We start from the raw sequence: 16,641 nt of genomic DNA on the forward strand, positions 1-16,641 counted from the left end.
CACTCTAACTCCAACTCTGATCTCTCGGTTTAATGGCAGATGACGGAAATGGACGCCCCTCTCGCCACCCCGTGCAATATCCAGATTTGTGAGGTGACCTGCGACTCCTTCCGCATCATGTGGGACATGAGCGCCGAGGACAGCGCCAGAGCCACGCACTTCTTCATCGACCTGAGCCGCAAAGAGAGCAGAGACCCCAACCGCTTCAAACACAGGGTGGGCCCATAGCTTCCTCTGGATGTGTCATTACATTACATTACATCATCATTTAGCTGACGCTTTTATCCAAAGCGACTTACAATTAAGTGCTTTCAACTGTGAATGTTCACACTCCAGACAACAAGTAGTAAGTGCAAATACAGTAGCTTTAAATAGGCAAAGCTACAAAGAGACATATGAAAGTGCAGGTTCAAGAATTTCTTTTTTTTTATCCGAGGTGTAGTCGGAAGAGATGTGTTTTTAGCCTTCAGCGGAAGATGTGGAGGCTTTCGGCCGTCCTGATATCGATGGGGAGCTCGTTCCACCATTTGGGAGCCAGGACAGTGAACAGTCGGGATCTCGTTGAGTGATTAGTTCTCTCTCGCTGTGACGGGGCAGCAAGCAGGTTGGCTGATGCAGAGCGAAGTGGGCGGATTGGGGTATATGGTTTGACCATGTTCTGGATGTAAGCGGGTGCTGATCCGTTCGTGGCCCTGTACGTAAGTACTAGTGTCTTGAAGCGGATGCGGGCCGCAATTGGTAACCAGTGAAGAGAGCGGAGGAGAGGTGTAGTGTGAGAGAACTTGGGGAGGTTGAAGACAAGTCGAGCTGCTGCGTTCAGCCATAATACTATATGTGTCCATAATACTACCCCTCCTCATCTAAACTGGGCTTTCTCCCAAGTGCTTGTTCCGTTTTAAGGTTTTTTGTCGCGTTTTCAATTTGTTTTGAGAATAAGTAAAAACGTTTTTGTTGCCCTTTTCAAGTTTTTTTTGGACTATTTTTGGAGGTTTTTGTCGCCTTTTACACCCTTAGTTTTTTTTAATAATAATCTAATAATAATCATTTTTTTCATAATTAAGGTTTTTGTCATTTTTTCCCAACGTTTTTGTTGCTTTTTTCAGAGTTTTTGTTGCCTTTTCTGAATATCTTTTGGAAAAAAAATGCACTTTTTTTCAATGTTTTTGTAGCTTTTTTCGGGAGATTTTTTTCATAAATTTTTTCTGTTTTTGTCACTTTTGTTTGAATACATTAGTGATGGCTGATTAAGCTTCGTGAACCATTTTCTCTTTTTTTCTGAGCCCACTAGATGGGGCTCCCTCTTCATATCAACAAAGGGTTGAAAACACACTGAATTGCCATTCCTTTAATCTTTTTCTTTGAACAGAGAGCGCCATCTAGTGAGCTCAGGAAATAAATATACATTTGGCTCTCTAGAATACATGCAGATATGTCCCGGGACCTCCCTAGATAGCTGGAGATCTCAATCCCCCCCCCCCCCCAATGTTGAACCCAAAGTTACTCCCTTGTGTCTGTTCAATCGATGTGTCTCCTGTTTGTATTCATATTCCAGACATATTTTATACCATTTTCAGGTTCATACATGTATCTTGTGGTCTCCAAATCTCCGTAGTCTCCACATGAATATTGTCAGACACTTATGATAATATTAATCTGAGTCTGTCAGCGGCAAAACAAGCACTTTTGTGAAGGTAAATACAAGCTGGACAATTGTCCTATTAACTTACATTGTAGCTTGTTTCGCCGCTGCCGACTGCAGCGATCTCACTTAATACTGGACCGATGTCAAAGATTGTTGTTCCCATCAGTCACTTAGACACAAAAACACAGGAAAATAGGGTCCAGGTTGAAAAAAACGGTAGTACCTAGGGCTGCACGATATGAGGAAAAGCTGCGATGTTCGATAACGTTGTTTAATATTGCGATGACGATATGACCTGCGATAAATATTCAAATGTGAATGTTAGCTATACTGTTCCCATGTCTTAGTGCTTTAATAGGTTCTTTGCAAACCTAAACATTCAATAGCCTATTCCCACTGAATAAAGAAATCAAATAGATACATACATTTCTGACATGCTTTTATTGAACAAATTACACATAAATGAGGCATTATAACTATAAGAAATTAACGTTCGACGAAAATCTTTTAAACTGACCTTTGTTGATCTGAAATGAAGACAGATTCAGCAACTGCACGGCCTATTTCTCTCTTAAAATGTTTTCAGAAACACGTTTTGGTGAACTATTTTAGTACAACATGAGATCGTATTCTGAACGAGCCGCCATGACAGTCTGGCTGTGAATTTCCCATAGACTGTATATAAGAATGGACCAACAAATCCCGTTGCTCTGGACGGAGACCAGTGAAGGCCTTTAGAAGCACTTTTCCGGTGAGCACTGAGCGTTACTGAGCAGCCTCCAACTGAGCTTGAAGACGTAGATGTGACGTGAGCAACCTGTCTGAAAGTTGGAAGTCTTCTGGTAGCTGTGCCAAGAGAAATCTCAATCATTCCCAATCTAGCAGAGACGGAGAGCGTAGGTATATGTAAGGAGATAACATAGACACAGGCTAATTATTGATCACTAAAATGATAGTTAACATTAGTAATTACACTTAAACAGCTAATGTGAGACGAAACTGCCTGCGCGCTTCTCCTGTACTATACGGTAATTCCTCTACTATGTGACAGTAAGTCTCGTGGTTATGACACAATCGTTAGCCTATTTTTATAAAAACGTCGCTACGGAGCCATAACGTGAGGTACAAGGTAATGGAGCCTTTTATACATTGTCGTGTTTCTTTAGAAATAAACAATGGACAAATAGAGTCTTTAAACGCTTCAGATGTAAAGTTATTCTCTGTCAAAGTGGCGCCAAAATGAATGGCAGTCAATGGGATGCTAACGGGGGGTGATCGCTTTGTAGCATTAAAATGGCGCCATAGGAGGTTCGCGGTCCGAGGAGAAGCTAACCCCCTTGGAATTTCCGGAGAAAAAAGAACCACGTGACGCGTTCGTCCAATCAGCTGCCTTTGTTTGTTTTCATTTCCTGGGAAATAATCAGACTGTTAATGGAAACAATACAGAGCAGCGCCGCCTGCTGCTATGGAGACGTATTACGCTTGGCGTCGTCTCAGTGTGTAAACTGTTTTCCCTTATTCATCGTGTCAGGCTGTCTGTTGCGATGTGTTCATCGCGCTAGTTCATATCGCGATGACGATGAAAATTCGATGTATCGTTCAGCCCTAGTAGTACCATACATATTTTCTCCGAAATAAGGTCCCATGGTGGTCCACTGGAAGGGAAAGGACTTCGCCTCTCAAGAGAAAACCAGCTAGTTATGACATGAGAAGGAGTCAAGAGTAGAAATAACTGTTGAAACCGGAGCGTTCAGAAAAGTGAGATATCTCAGGTTCAGAGGGATTTCTTTTAAATATAATTGTTACGAAACGGCACAGGAGGTGGAACCCAAAAGCAGACGAAAAACACAATAATCGAGATTAAGTGTTTAATGAGTGAAATATATACAATAATTGTGCTGGTGGCAAAAAGGAGGGTTGTGTCGAGGGAATCCAGTGGTGAGTGGTGGGTGCAGTGCGCTCTCCAGAGCGTACCCAGTGAAGTGGTGGCGTTGACCATGTGCTAAGGCCTCCTCCAGAGTCCAACAAACAATTGAGTTTGAGTCCAATCCTTACAGAGAGAGAGAGGAGCAGGCAGGGTGAGCAAGCAGGCAGGCAGGCAGGAAGGCAGGAGTACGAGCAAGCAGGGCAGGCTGCAACAAGAGATAAACACAGATAATACTTTAGCTACACAAGCTAAAACACCAGGATAACAATTAACACAGGGAGCCAGGAGTGCAACTATGCCACACTGGTAGACAGTACGATCTGGCGACAAGTGGATCACAGAGCCAGCCTTAAATACTGCAGGAGGTTGATTAGGGAATGAGCTTCACCTGGTGCCACCTGCCAGCTAAGCCGCGCCCACAGCTCACAGTAATTGGCACAGGAGGGAGGGACATGAGAGAAAACAAACAAAAACACACAGAACAAAAAAGAAGCACGGGCTGCCATGATGACATCATGACAATAATGACCTCATTGTTTGAAGCTTTGGCCACAGTTAACATTAACATCTGGCATTGAAACAATATAGATATGACAGAAAATACAGAAAAGCAGAATAGGTCTCCTTTATAGTTGCGGGAGCCTAAATGAGAAAGGAAAACATGCATTTTATTGAGGTCTAGTTGGGTTAACGGAGAGGTCTAACTGATGATATTCTGCATCAGTCTGAACACAGAAAACAGCAGTTCACCCTTTCAGTCACTTCCAATACAGCCTGAAAAAAGAAAATGAGTGCAGTCAACAGCTTCAGGCCATGTGACTCACTTGTACATTGCTTCCTGTAAAAACTGTGAGAAATTCATCTGCAGCACAGAACAGTTTCCATGTTAACGAAATAAGCACATTTCATACATCACACAGATAAAGCAGCAATGAAATGGTATATCTTCGTTTTAAAATCAATTTGTCGAGGAGGATTGATTTCAGACAGTGAGACGAGATGGCTTGTATGACGTTTAGCTACCAGCTACTTTCCATCTGCAGTTTCTAGAGCTCTGGCATGTTTAACATACTGTATATTTTCATGTGATATGCAAACATACTGCATGCAAGGGTGTAACTTTGGGTTCAACATTGGGGGGGTTGAGATCCCCATTTGCATTCTGGTGAATTTTTCTGCAAGAATTTGTGCCTTTTCTGCATCAATTTATGGTGCAAATGTCTTGATGTAAAGGAAGTTATAATAGGTTTTTGAGGTGGGTTGCAGTGGCCAGTTTTGATTGTTGGGGGGTCATAGATTGATTATAAAGCATATTGAGGTGCTATATAAATACCAGAGGTGGGACAAAGTCATTGTTATGCAAGTCACAAGTAAGTCTCAAGTCTTTGCCCTCGAGTCCCGAGTCAAGTCGAGTCAAAGATGAGGCAAGTCCCGAGTCGAGTCACAAGTCAAAGCCAACAAGTCTCAAGTCGAGTCCAAAGTCCTACCATTTTCGTTTCGAGTCATTTCAAGTCATTTCAGTTTCAGTGTATGCAATATTAAGAATATTTTCACTGCTTCAAAAGTCATAAGAAAGCCCTTTCTCTCAAGAAACTGAAGTCATATGCTTTATAGCAGTGGTTTTCAAAGTGGGGACGGGGACCCCTGGGTGCTGCGAGGGGGTGCTAGGGGGGCCATGGCAAGTTGGCATGAAAAGTATAGCAAAACAAAATAATTGAATAAATTAAATAACTAAAGTAAACCAAATTAAACCAAAAATAAGCTAAACAATATTCCCATTAGTTAAGAACTGCACTATAATAATCTATTGCATCTCTGAACATTACTACTGTAATCGTTATTATTTTATTTTATTACATGGCTTGGTTGAATTCCAATGTAGAATGCGGTCTGTTATTTCTTGATAACAGACCGTTGCCATGAAAAACAGAGCATTGCTATGGACACAGTTCGGTTTAGCGGAAGCAATACAATCGCTTTTAAATCAATAAACTCCTTTTTAAATCAATATTTTGTGTCAAAGTAATGATTTATTTGATAGGTAGTCATGTAATAAGCGGGATAATGTATAGCGAGGCGGTAGTTATAGCGAATACAACCCCTGATATGAAAAGGGAAGGCTAATGGTGGATCTACTGTGACTGTGTTATGGTAACGTTACTTTAAAACGGACGTTGACATGATGTTGGCGAGGTTTTCCATCTGAGTGTGCTACACTCATGTACCTCATATAATCAGGGTTCAAAAATCCCTATTTTTGTAAGCATGAACCAGCAAGGGAGACGTGTGTTTACTGTCTCGTTGATACAGTGAATATGCAGCAGCTAGTATGTTACGGTACATACATCCGATAAGGTGCTTAGCATTCATTCAAAACTTACCTTTCTTTGTGCAACTTCAGGTGTCGAACAAAGTTGGACGTTGTGGCAGCTCCGTCTGTAATCTTCGACCCGCATGTTTTGCAAATTGCAACTCTTTTTTTGTCGACTACCTCGTAATTGTTATAACCAAACGAAACTATCTTCGGTATCATTTTGCCAACTGGCGCGTTGTTGCTTGTGCTTCATTGGTTGTCTTGCAATGTGACTGCTTAGATGCTGTCGAATCAAAACAACGTGGGACTACAGTGATTGGATGTCGTGCAGGCAGCGCGCGTGCTCTCTGCATGCATACAGGTGGTGCACATTTTTTTCACAGATGCAGATAAACTGAGAGCGGCGCGGCCGTGTGAACATTTTCTTCCCCAGTTTTCACGGGAAGTAGCAAGTCTTCTCGAGTCAAAAGGTGCAAGTCCAAGTGAAGTCACGAGTCATTGATGTTAAAGTCCAAGTCGAGTTGCAAGTCTTTGTACATTTTGTCGAGTCGAGTCTGAAGTCATCAAATTCATGACTCGAGTCTGACTCGAGTCCAAGTCACATGACTCGAGTCCACACCTCTGATAAATACTGTGAAAGTATCAAAGCGCTAAACCCACAGAGAAATGCACACAGCTTGTATTCAGAAACTGTCTTTAAACAAGCCGTAAGGACTTCTGTCACAACTACACTACAGTATGCATAGGTAGAAAGTGCCGCTACAGTGCTGTTACAGTCATTCCCCGGCTGCAATGATACTGAAGACCGGGAAACGCTGACCAATCAGAGTAAGTAAGTAAGTAAACTTTATTTATATAGCACCTATCACAGACAGAGTCACAAAGTGCTTTACATGCAGCAAGTTTAACAATTTAAAAAACATCATACAAACATAAAAACAATGATATCTCAGTCAAGTGAAAGCTTGTCTGAATAGGAGTGTCTTCAGCTGTTTTGTAAAATAAACGATAGAATCGGTCACACGCAGCGACAGGGGCAGGGCGTTCCACAATTTGGGAGCAACTGCCTGAAAGGAGCGGTCTCCCCGAGTTTTAAGGCGGGTTTTTGGGACCATCAGGAGATTTTGACCTGAGGAACGAAGCGTGCGGAAAGAGGAGTAAGGGGTCAACAAATCAGCGATATATTTCGGCGTATGTCCATGTAGTGCTCTTAAAGTTAAAACTAAAATTTTATAATCAATTCTGTATTTTACTGCAGGAGTAGACTGGGCTTTTTCTCGGGAGTGGGTTTTAAAGAGACAGGCGCTAAAACGTAGGAGTGTTTCAGACAGAGGGTAAATACAAGTATATTTAGATAGACAATGAGACATATAAAGTGTTTTTTGAACATTGAAGGATGTAAACGTGTTCTAGTAGAAACTCAAAATACAAGTATGAACCTGAAAATGAGCGTGATATGGGACCTTTAAGCAGGCTCCAGCCCTGAATGTTTTCTTAAAGGCACCGAAATCTTTTAGGGCGACTTTACTGTCTTTCAGAGGCTGTAGCGGGTTCCGTGTTAGAGCTATAGTGAATATACTGGTGTCATATGCAGTGATGCCGGGTAACGCGTTACTCTAATCTGACCACTTTTTTCAGTAACGAGTAATCTAACGCGTTACTATTTCCAAACCAGTAATCAGATTAAAGTTACTTATCCAAGTCACTGTGCGTTACTATTTTTGTCATTTTCCTTAGTAAAATTATATATTGTTTTTGCTTTCTTCTTGCGTCTCGGGGAGTGAAGTCAAGTATGCGACGACAAGTCACGTTTTCAGCATGTGGACAGGTCACGTTTTCAGCATGTGGACAGGTCACGTTTTCAGCATGAGGACAGGTCACGTTTTCAGCATGTGGACAGGTCACGTTTTCAGCATGAGGACAAGTCACGTTTTCAGCATGTGGACAAGTCACGTTTTCAGCATGTGGACAAGTCACGTTTTCAGCATGTGGACAAGTCACGTTTTCAGCATGAGGACAGGTCACGTTTTCAGCATGTGGACAGGTCACGTTTTCAGCATGTGGACAGGTCACGTTTTCAGCATGAGGACAGGTCACGTTTTCAGCATGTGGACAAGTCACGTTTTCAGCATGAGGACAGGTCACGTTTTCAGCATGAGGACAGTTTTCAGCATGTGGACAGGTCACGTTTTCAGCATGAGGACAGGTCACGTTTTCAGCATGAGGACAGGTCACGTTTTCAGCATGTGGACAGGTCACGTTTTCAGCATGTGGACAGGTCACGTTTTCAGCATGAGGACAGGTCACGTTTTCAGCATGAGGACAGGTCACGTTTTCAGCATGTGGACAGGTCACGTTTTCAGCATGAGGACAGGTCACGTTTTCAGCATGTGGACAGGTCACGTTTTCAGCATGAGGACAAGTCACGTTTTCAGCATGAGGACAGTTTTCAGCATGAGGACAGGTCACGTTTTCAGCATGAGGACAGGTCACGTTTTCAGCATGTGGACAGGTCACGTTTTCAGCATGTGGACAAGTCACGTTTTCAGCATGAGGACAAGTCACGTTTTCAGCATGTGGACAAGTCACGTTTTCAGCATGTGGACAAGTCACGTTTTCAGCATGTGGACAAGTCACGTTTTCAGCATGAGGACAAGTCACGTTTTCAGCATGAGGACAGGTCACGTTTTCAGCATGAGGACAAGTCACGTTTTCAGCATGAGGACAGGTCACGTTTTCAGCATGAGGACAAGTCACGTTTTCAGCATGAGGACAGGTCACGTTTTCAGCATGTGGACAGGTCACGTTTTCAGCATGAGGACAGGTCACGTTTTCAGCATGTGGACAGGTCACGTTTTCAGCATGAGGACAAGTCACGTTTTCAGCATGAGGACAGTTTTCAGCATGAGGACAGGTCACGTTTTCAGCATGAGGACAGGTCACGTTTTCAGCATGTGGACAGGTCACGTTTTCAGCATGTGGACAAGTCACGTTTTCAGCATGAGGACAAGTCACGTTTTCAGCATGTGGACAAGTCACGTTTTCAGCATGTGGACAAGTCACGTTTTCAGCATGTGGACAAGTCACGTTTTCAGCATGAGGACAAGTCACGTTTTCAGCATGAGGACAGGTCACGTTTTCAGCATGAGGACAAGTCACGTTTTCAGCATGAGGACAGGTCACGTTTTCAGCATGAGGACAAGTCACGTTTTCAGCATGAGGACAGGTCACGTTTTCAGCATGAGGACAGGTCACGTTTTCAGCATGAGGACAGGTCACGTTTTCAGCATGAGGACAGGTCACGTTTTCAGCATGAGGACAAGTCACGTTTTCAGCATGAGGACAGGTCACGTTTTCAGCATGTGGACAAGTCACGTTTTCAGCATGAGGACAAGTCACGTTTTCAGCATGAGGACAGGTCACGTTTTCAGCATGAGGACAAGTCACGTTTTCAGCATGAGGACAGGTCACGTTTTCAGCATGAGGACAAGTCACGTTTTCAGCATGAGGACAGGTCACGTTTTCAGCATGAGGACAAGTCACGTTTTCAGCATGAGGACAGGTCACGTTTTCAGCATGAGGACAGGTCACGTTTTCAGCATGAGGACAGGTCACGTGTACCACGCAGCGACACAAACGTAAACAACAATGGAGGGAGGAGAGAGATGCGCGTTTTCTAGCTGGAAACACAGTCACTATTTTGAGCTTGTGTCAGCTAAAGACGGCAATATTAAGGTTCGTTGTACACTCTGTGCTGGTGGGACAAAGTGCTGTCTAGCTACAAAAATACTACGTCAAATTTGAAGAAACATTTGGAGTCGCAGCACCGCAGAGTCAAACTTACAGAGCAAGTCCCGCCAGGTGGTGCGAAGCAGAGAGCAGGAGGTCCCCCACCACCTAAACAACAAAAGCTGGACTTCAGTTGAAAACCAGTAAGTGGGGGAGAGTTGAAGAAGTTGGTCGGGCAGTATGTTGTAGAGGAAATGCTGCCCTTAAACACGGTTGACTCGCCTTCGTTTCGTGCGAACAAGATCCCTACTACTGTCAATGGCGAGCTGCCTCACAGAACAGCTTTGTCACGGTTGTCATTTTTATGTTGAGGCGGCGGGATGTTGTCAGCAGCTGCTGAATGTAACTAATAAAGTAACTTGTAATCTAACTTAGTTACTTTTAAAATCAAGTCATCTGTAAAGTAACTAAATTACTTTTAAAATCAAGTAATCTGTACTTTTTCAAAGTAACTGTGGCAACACTGATCATATGAAGGGTCTAAATTTTGAGCATGCCCCTGGTCCCCCTTGGTTTGGGCTGAGCCCCTGTCTTTAAGTGATCAATTTGGTGTCTAAATTAAGCCCAAGTAGCTGAAGTCTAACACTTATAATCTCCCTTCATTTCAGATGCAAAATATTGACTGTAATTATGGCCTATTAGTGTTTTTGTGAAGTCGAGGCAGGGCTAGGACTGAGTGAGTTGTTCCTGAATGCAGGATATGATATGCTGTCTGTGCAATAAACAAACCTGCATCAGAGATGTTGCCATGGCTATATGGACCCTCTGAGCCTTTGGTAATTAGCTGTGCTTCTAAGAGGCCTTGGCCAAAACAAAGCCGCCGGTTTAATTAGATGTATCGTAGTTACAGCAGCTTGGGCTTGAAGTGGAATATCATGCTAATAAGACAGATGTTATGGAGGGAGCTGTCTGAATCAACAATCGCATTTACATTTGCTTTGACATGTAAATTAAACACACAGCAGCCTGTTCTCGCCTTGCATCCTGTCCCTGACGTCTAACCTAACTCCTTCCTGTTTCCTTTGTCCTCCAGGATGTGCCAACCAAGCTGGTGGCCAAGGCGGTGCCTCTCCCCATGGCGGTGAGGGGACACTGGTTCCTCAGCCCGCGGACAGAGTACTGCGTCGCTGTCCAGACGGCTGTCCGACAGCCAGACGGAGACTACCTGGTGTCAGAGTGGAGCCAGGTGGTGGAGTTCTGCACCGGGGGTAAGGATAACATACCTGGCAGCTAAAGTTACATGTATAATATAGAGTATAGTTTGGATCAACGGGAGTACATTTCCAGGATAAAGCCTGACATCCGGCACAATGTCCACTCACTGTGTGTTGCCGTTCCCGAACTCTGTTCTCTTCGGGAAACAACAACAAACTTCGAGCTAGCGAGCTACACGCTGAAAATGTCAAGTTTTGAAGAAAATTTGGATGGTGCAACAAGACAGACTTGCTTGGTTCTTTCGGGGAATGAATGTAAAGATTTATAAGAATATGTTTAGGGCATTTCCTCTCTAACTGGGAGGTTTTGGGAGCGATTGCTGTGGACGAAGTACACACAGAGATACACTGGTAAGAACCAATGAGGTGTAACCATGTATCAGCTAATTTAAATAGCTCACATTACTGTATCGTGTCAACAGTTAACTTCATTTAATATTGTATGTGGAGTTTTCTTTTGCGGGGTGCAAATGTTCCACCAAAACAAGTTCCTTCCCGAGACTATTTAGCAGAGCCACCGTCGCTGCGTCCGGAGCTTAGCGCCGCCCAAGACGATTGTGATTGGATTAAAGAAATGCAAACAACCCAGAGCGTTTTTTCTCCTATCCCAGAATGCATCTGTGGTGTAGCCAGACCTTATGCGAGACTATATAGAGTATGAATAGAGTATAAAATTAGTACAACTTCACAGGGTAGTCGTTAATATTTTACACAACTCCTTTCTATCCACTTTGCAGACTACGCCATGGAACACCTACAGCAGCTCCTCGACAAGGCCAAGGGCTCAGCAGTGAGGCTGCTGAAATTCTCTGTGTTTTATCGCAACCAGCACCCAGACTACTTCGACTACGTCAGGTCAGTGCTGCATCCTTATCTCCTAATTGTATGCCCAAAGCAATTCCAGCAGCACTTAAACCACACAGAAACAGCTACTCTGGCTCTGTCCAATAGCAACAAAAATCTGCCTACCAGCTCCTCTATGGCTCGCTGGTTACCTAGCATCTCACGGTGACGTCAAGACTCCAGATAGGTACTGCGATAGGTAATGTCTGGCACATTACCCGCTATGAAACCACCATTGTTTTACATGTCGGTTTTGTGCTCATTACATAAACGTTAGAGGGCAGGACGGGAGGGTGTGCCGGAAGAAGTTAAGAGGAAAACACGAGACTTTCACCCAGGAAACGGTTGTTTGTATACCAGGAGTACTACTTAAAGGAAAATTCCGGCGCAAAATGACCCTAGGGGTTAATAACGCGTACCGAGTCGACCGTTCTCTGGGATCTGTTTTAATGCTAATCGAATGTGTCTCTAGCTTGAAACAAGCTAGCGCAAACCGGTGATTAGCTGCTAACACTACCTTTTGGGGCAGAGGCTAAATCACTATTTCTACACCACTAACAAGGCTCAAAATAGCTCCACACTTCCACGGTAGCATAAGCCGCTTTCCGACCGGAGGGATTTTTGCAGTTCCTAGAACATAAAATTCCTAGAACCCTTTTTTTCTCGTGTTCCGACTGGACCAATTTGGGGATTTTTAAGTCCGTCTGGCCGCAGTTCCTGTAACTCTTTCAGCTCCTACTTCAGGCCAGGGTCTTTTCTCTGTTCCCTTTTCAGCATAGGAACCTAGGTGAATGAGGGTCGGGTTTCCGGTACAGACAGACCAACAACGGGACAATTTTAACAGTTTTCGCCATCTTATTCATCACTAATTTCACTTCTGACAACGTTTTAGGAGAGAAATTAACTGTTTAGATTTTGAATATAGGCAGTCTTGCGAAAATTGATAACGAATTGACAATTTGGTTCAAAGTTTTCGGAGTTGAGAAGCTCCATGAAGTGAGGCGACAGCCAGCCGTCGCCTGCCCCGGCCGCTAGCTCGTCGCTCGGCCATGGCTGGCTCAGAGACCCCGCTGTCAGCTGGAGGTCTCTCAGACCGCTCTCGTAAATAAGAGGCTTTTATTTCGCCGTTGACGGATCGTTTCTTTAAATATCACAACACATGTCCATCATAAGATTAACGGGAACCTGGTTAACTGTCTTTTCGGAGTTAAACTCCACAAGCGTGTCCTGCGGCTCGCCGGCCGTCATACACAAACACACAATCACACACAGTCACACACAGTCACACACAGTCACACACAGTCACACACACACACACACACACACGCACACACACACACACACACACACACACACACACACACACACACACACACACACGTCCACAGCGCAGCAGGCAGAGGCGGGGGAGAGAGAGATACGTTTCTCTTCAGGAGACTTGTTTAAATTATGACAAATATGCTATATACATTAGATTTAGTATTTAGTTCATACTTTTTTTGGTGTATTTGTTTTCTGATTTTAACGCTATAAAGACCGTTGCCATGCTTGCATCACTGCATACCCTCCTACCAGTCCCTATGGCCACTTGGCCAGTGCGAATGCAATTGGAAAAAACGGTTTTGGGGGAAAGTAGTTAGTAGAACTGTTTAGAAGTGGACTTTTCCTATAACTACGTTCCTGTAACTACTTGGTCTGAAAGCGGCTATAATGACGGTCCCTACATGTAAACCGAAGCATTGAGAACTTTGTAAGTGTACAGACAGTTTATTAAAATTTAGTGATGTCAGTTAAATGCGTTATTAACGGCGTTAATGCAAACCCATTTAAACGGCGTCAATTTTTTTTTACTGCGAGATTAACATTCTTTTTGGCCTAGTAAACTTTGTAGTTTTTTTCACATGCTGTTGCAACAACTAGTAACGTTAGAAAAACTACAACACCACACCGGATCTAGCTAGACCGGAAACTAAACAACAGGCACGCCGCACACACTTGTTTGGGCTTGTGAGCCGGCCGAAGAGTAGTAGGCTAACGTTACGTTTTGAGTGGATGGCGAGCGTGAGACGCCGAAATGGATGCCAATAAGATTCTGAATGGAAAGTTTACTTTTAAAAAGTTGCCAAATGGTTCCATCGACAAGACCAAAGTGATCTGTGTGTTTTGTCGTTGTGAACTGAGCTATCATCGCAGCACGTCCAGTCTGAAATACCACTTGATGGCCAAGCACACAGCTGATGGCCAAGCACACAGCTGATGGCCAAACACACAGCTGATGGTCAAGCACACAGCTGATGACCAAGCACACAGCTGATGGTCAAGCACACAGCTGATGGCCAAACACACAGCTGATGGCCAAGTACACAGCTGATGGCCAAGCACACAGCTGATGGCCAAGCACACAGCTGATGGCCAAGCACACAGCTGACGGTCAAGCACACAGCTGACGCGAATTCTCCGCCCCCTCGTCAAAGCCGTTGCATTGTGTGAGAGATTATTTGCTCCAAGTGAGAATGTTAGTGTGAAATTGAACACTACAGTATATGCCAATGTTGTTTTCAATAAAAAAAACATTTCCATGTTGATAAGAGCATTAAAATGAGAAAAAAAATGGGACAAAAAGAAATCAAAGGACATTTAGAATAGATAAAAATGCGCGATTAATCACGGTTAATTGCGAGTCAACTATGACATTAATGTGATTAATTGTGATTAAATATTTTAATCGTTTGACAGCACTATTAAAATTATTATAAAGACAATAGCGTTTAATCACCGGTTTGCGCTAGCTTGTTTCAAGCTAGAGACACATTTGATTAGCATGAAAACATATCCCAGAGAACGGTCGACCCGGTACACATATGTTATTAACCCCTAGATTAATTTTGTGCCGGAATTGTCCTTTAAAGGGACCGGTGTTTTAACCCAAACCACAAACGTTTTTGTAATCTGTAATCCTAACTAGTCGTGTCTAAACTTAACTGTTGATCTTTTGTCGGCTAAACTTAACTGCACCGCCGGATGTTTTTATATTCCGACAGAGCCAGGCTACCTGTATCCAGTCTTTGTGCTAAGCTAAGCTAACCAGCTGCTCGCTATAGCTTTAAATTCAGTGTACAGACATAAGATTGCTATTGATTTTCCTCATTAAACCCACATCAAGAAAAGTGTATTCCCAACATGTGAAGTATAATTCTCCTTTTTCTCTTCATATCTTGGAGTAGAAGGGAATGCGGAGGCCTGATGCGTCCGGCCCTGAAAGACATCAGCGGGAGTCACGGCTCTCCGATCAACGGCAAACTGCAGGGCGTCTTCTTCAGCTGCAACACCGAGTTTGATACAGGCCTCCCTCCCCAAGACTCCCCATACGGCCCGCTGCGTTTCCAGATCCCCGCTGGACACCTGCTCAACCCCAACATCTCGCTGTACTTTGCAGACTTCTACTGTATGTACACAGCGTACCACTACGTGGTGCTGGTGCTGGCTCCCGTCGGCTCAGAGGGAGATAACTTTTGTCGCACTCGGCTGCCAATGCTGGACTTGGCGTCCAACCCCTTCCTGACGTACACGGCGCCGCAGACACCGGGGGAGGAGCCTCTGTACTGCCACGCCAGTGACGTCATCCTGGAGGTGCTTTTCACAGAGCCGGTTCCTTTGGATCAGGGAAGCGTGGAGCCGATCCGCGGCCACCACCAGCTCATGAGTCTGACCACAGCCAACGCCAAGAAAGACCCGAGCTGCAAAGTGTGCAACATCAGCGTGGGACGCTGAGCGAGATGTAGGACGGACCGGATGAATACTGAAAGACAAAACATTTGAGAACATCGCGTGCTTCTGGGGCTCCAGCCCTAAAAAATTTTCTTTTGTTTTAGGGTTTTAAAAATAACTTCAACTTTGTGTCATTTCCCCTGAAAGACACAATGTTGAACAAGACAAAACGGTTGAGAACATCAAAAGCCCTGAATCTTTTGGGTTTTTAAAATAACTTCAACTCTGTGTCTCTCTGACTGGACCAAATCAATGCAGAAAAAGTTCTGTTACTGGGCAAATATATCGCCGTTCATTCTCTGAACTCTACTGTAAATTGGTTTCAAGATCAGTAATGCTGTTTACACCAAATTCCTACCCTACCTACGTTATGTAACCTAAAAATAGTAACATCAGACGAGGGCTGCAACTAACGATTATTTTCATTGTTGATTAATCTGTCGATTATTTTCTTGATTAATCGATTAGTTGTTTGATCTATAAAAATGTCAAAACATGGTGAAAAATGTGGATCAGTGTTTCCCAAAGCCTAAAATGATATCCTCAAATGTCTTGTGTTGTCCAAAACATAAAATATATTCAGTTTACTGTCACAAAGGAGAGAAGAAACTAGAAGATATTCACATTTAACAAGCTGGAATCAGAGAAATCTTTTTTTTTTTTTATAAAAAAATGACTCAAACGATTAACCGATTATCAAAATAGTTGGCGATTAATTTAATAGTTGACAACTGATCGATTCATCGTTGCACCTCTAAATGATATCGGACCGATTGGATCAAATTCTGATAGTGAAACGAGTCATTTTGTGCGTCTGCAAATAATAAATATTGTTATTGTCGATTAATCCGTCGATTATTTTTTGGATTAGGGTTAGAGGAGAGAAGAAACTACAAAATATTCACTTTTAACAAACTGGATTCAGAGAATTTGTAGTCTTTTTTTTAAAGAAAAAGTGACGCAATTAATCGATTACATTGTGAGCAATGTATAATCCAAAGCAAAATTCCTCGTATGTGTCCTCATACCTGGCAAATAAAGCTGATTCTGATTATCAAAATAGTTGCCGATTTATTCAATAGTTTACAAACCAATCGATTAATCTTTGCCGCTCTACATCCTCAACATCTGTTATGTTCTGGTT

At 43.4% G+C, this 16,641-nt stretch overlaps 1 protein-coding gene across 1 annotated transcript in view; it reads left to right on the forward strand.

Annotated features, from left to right (window-relative positions):
* LOC116053901 (phytanoyl-CoA hydroxylase-interacting protein) overlaps positions 1 to 15,658 on the forward strand; it is a 28,900-nt gene extending 13,242 nt beyond the window's left edge. The window contains exons 2-5 of the mRNA XM_031305121.2: positions 40 to 216; positions 10,706 to 10,880; positions 11,624 to 11,741; positions 14,954 to 15,658. Coding sequence (XP_031160981.1) covers positions 40 to 216; positions 10,706 to 10,880; positions 11,624 to 11,741; positions 14,954 to 15,500 — 1,017 coding nt within the window. The 3' untranslated portion in view covers positions 15,501 to 15,658. The remainder of the gene's footprint in view (positions 1 to 39; positions 217 to 10,705; positions 10,881 to 11,623; positions 11,742 to 14,953) is intronic.
* The last annotated feature ends 983 nt before the right edge of the window (positions 15,659 to 16,641 follow it).

The sequence above is a fragment of the Sander lucioperca genome, chromosome 2 (genome assembly GCF_008315115.2).
Source record: "Sander lucioperca isolate FBNREF2018 chromosome 2, SLUC_FBN_1.2, whole genome shotgun sequence".
NCBI lineage: Eukaryota > Metazoa > Chordata > Actinopteri > Perciformes > Percidae > Sander > Sander lucioperca.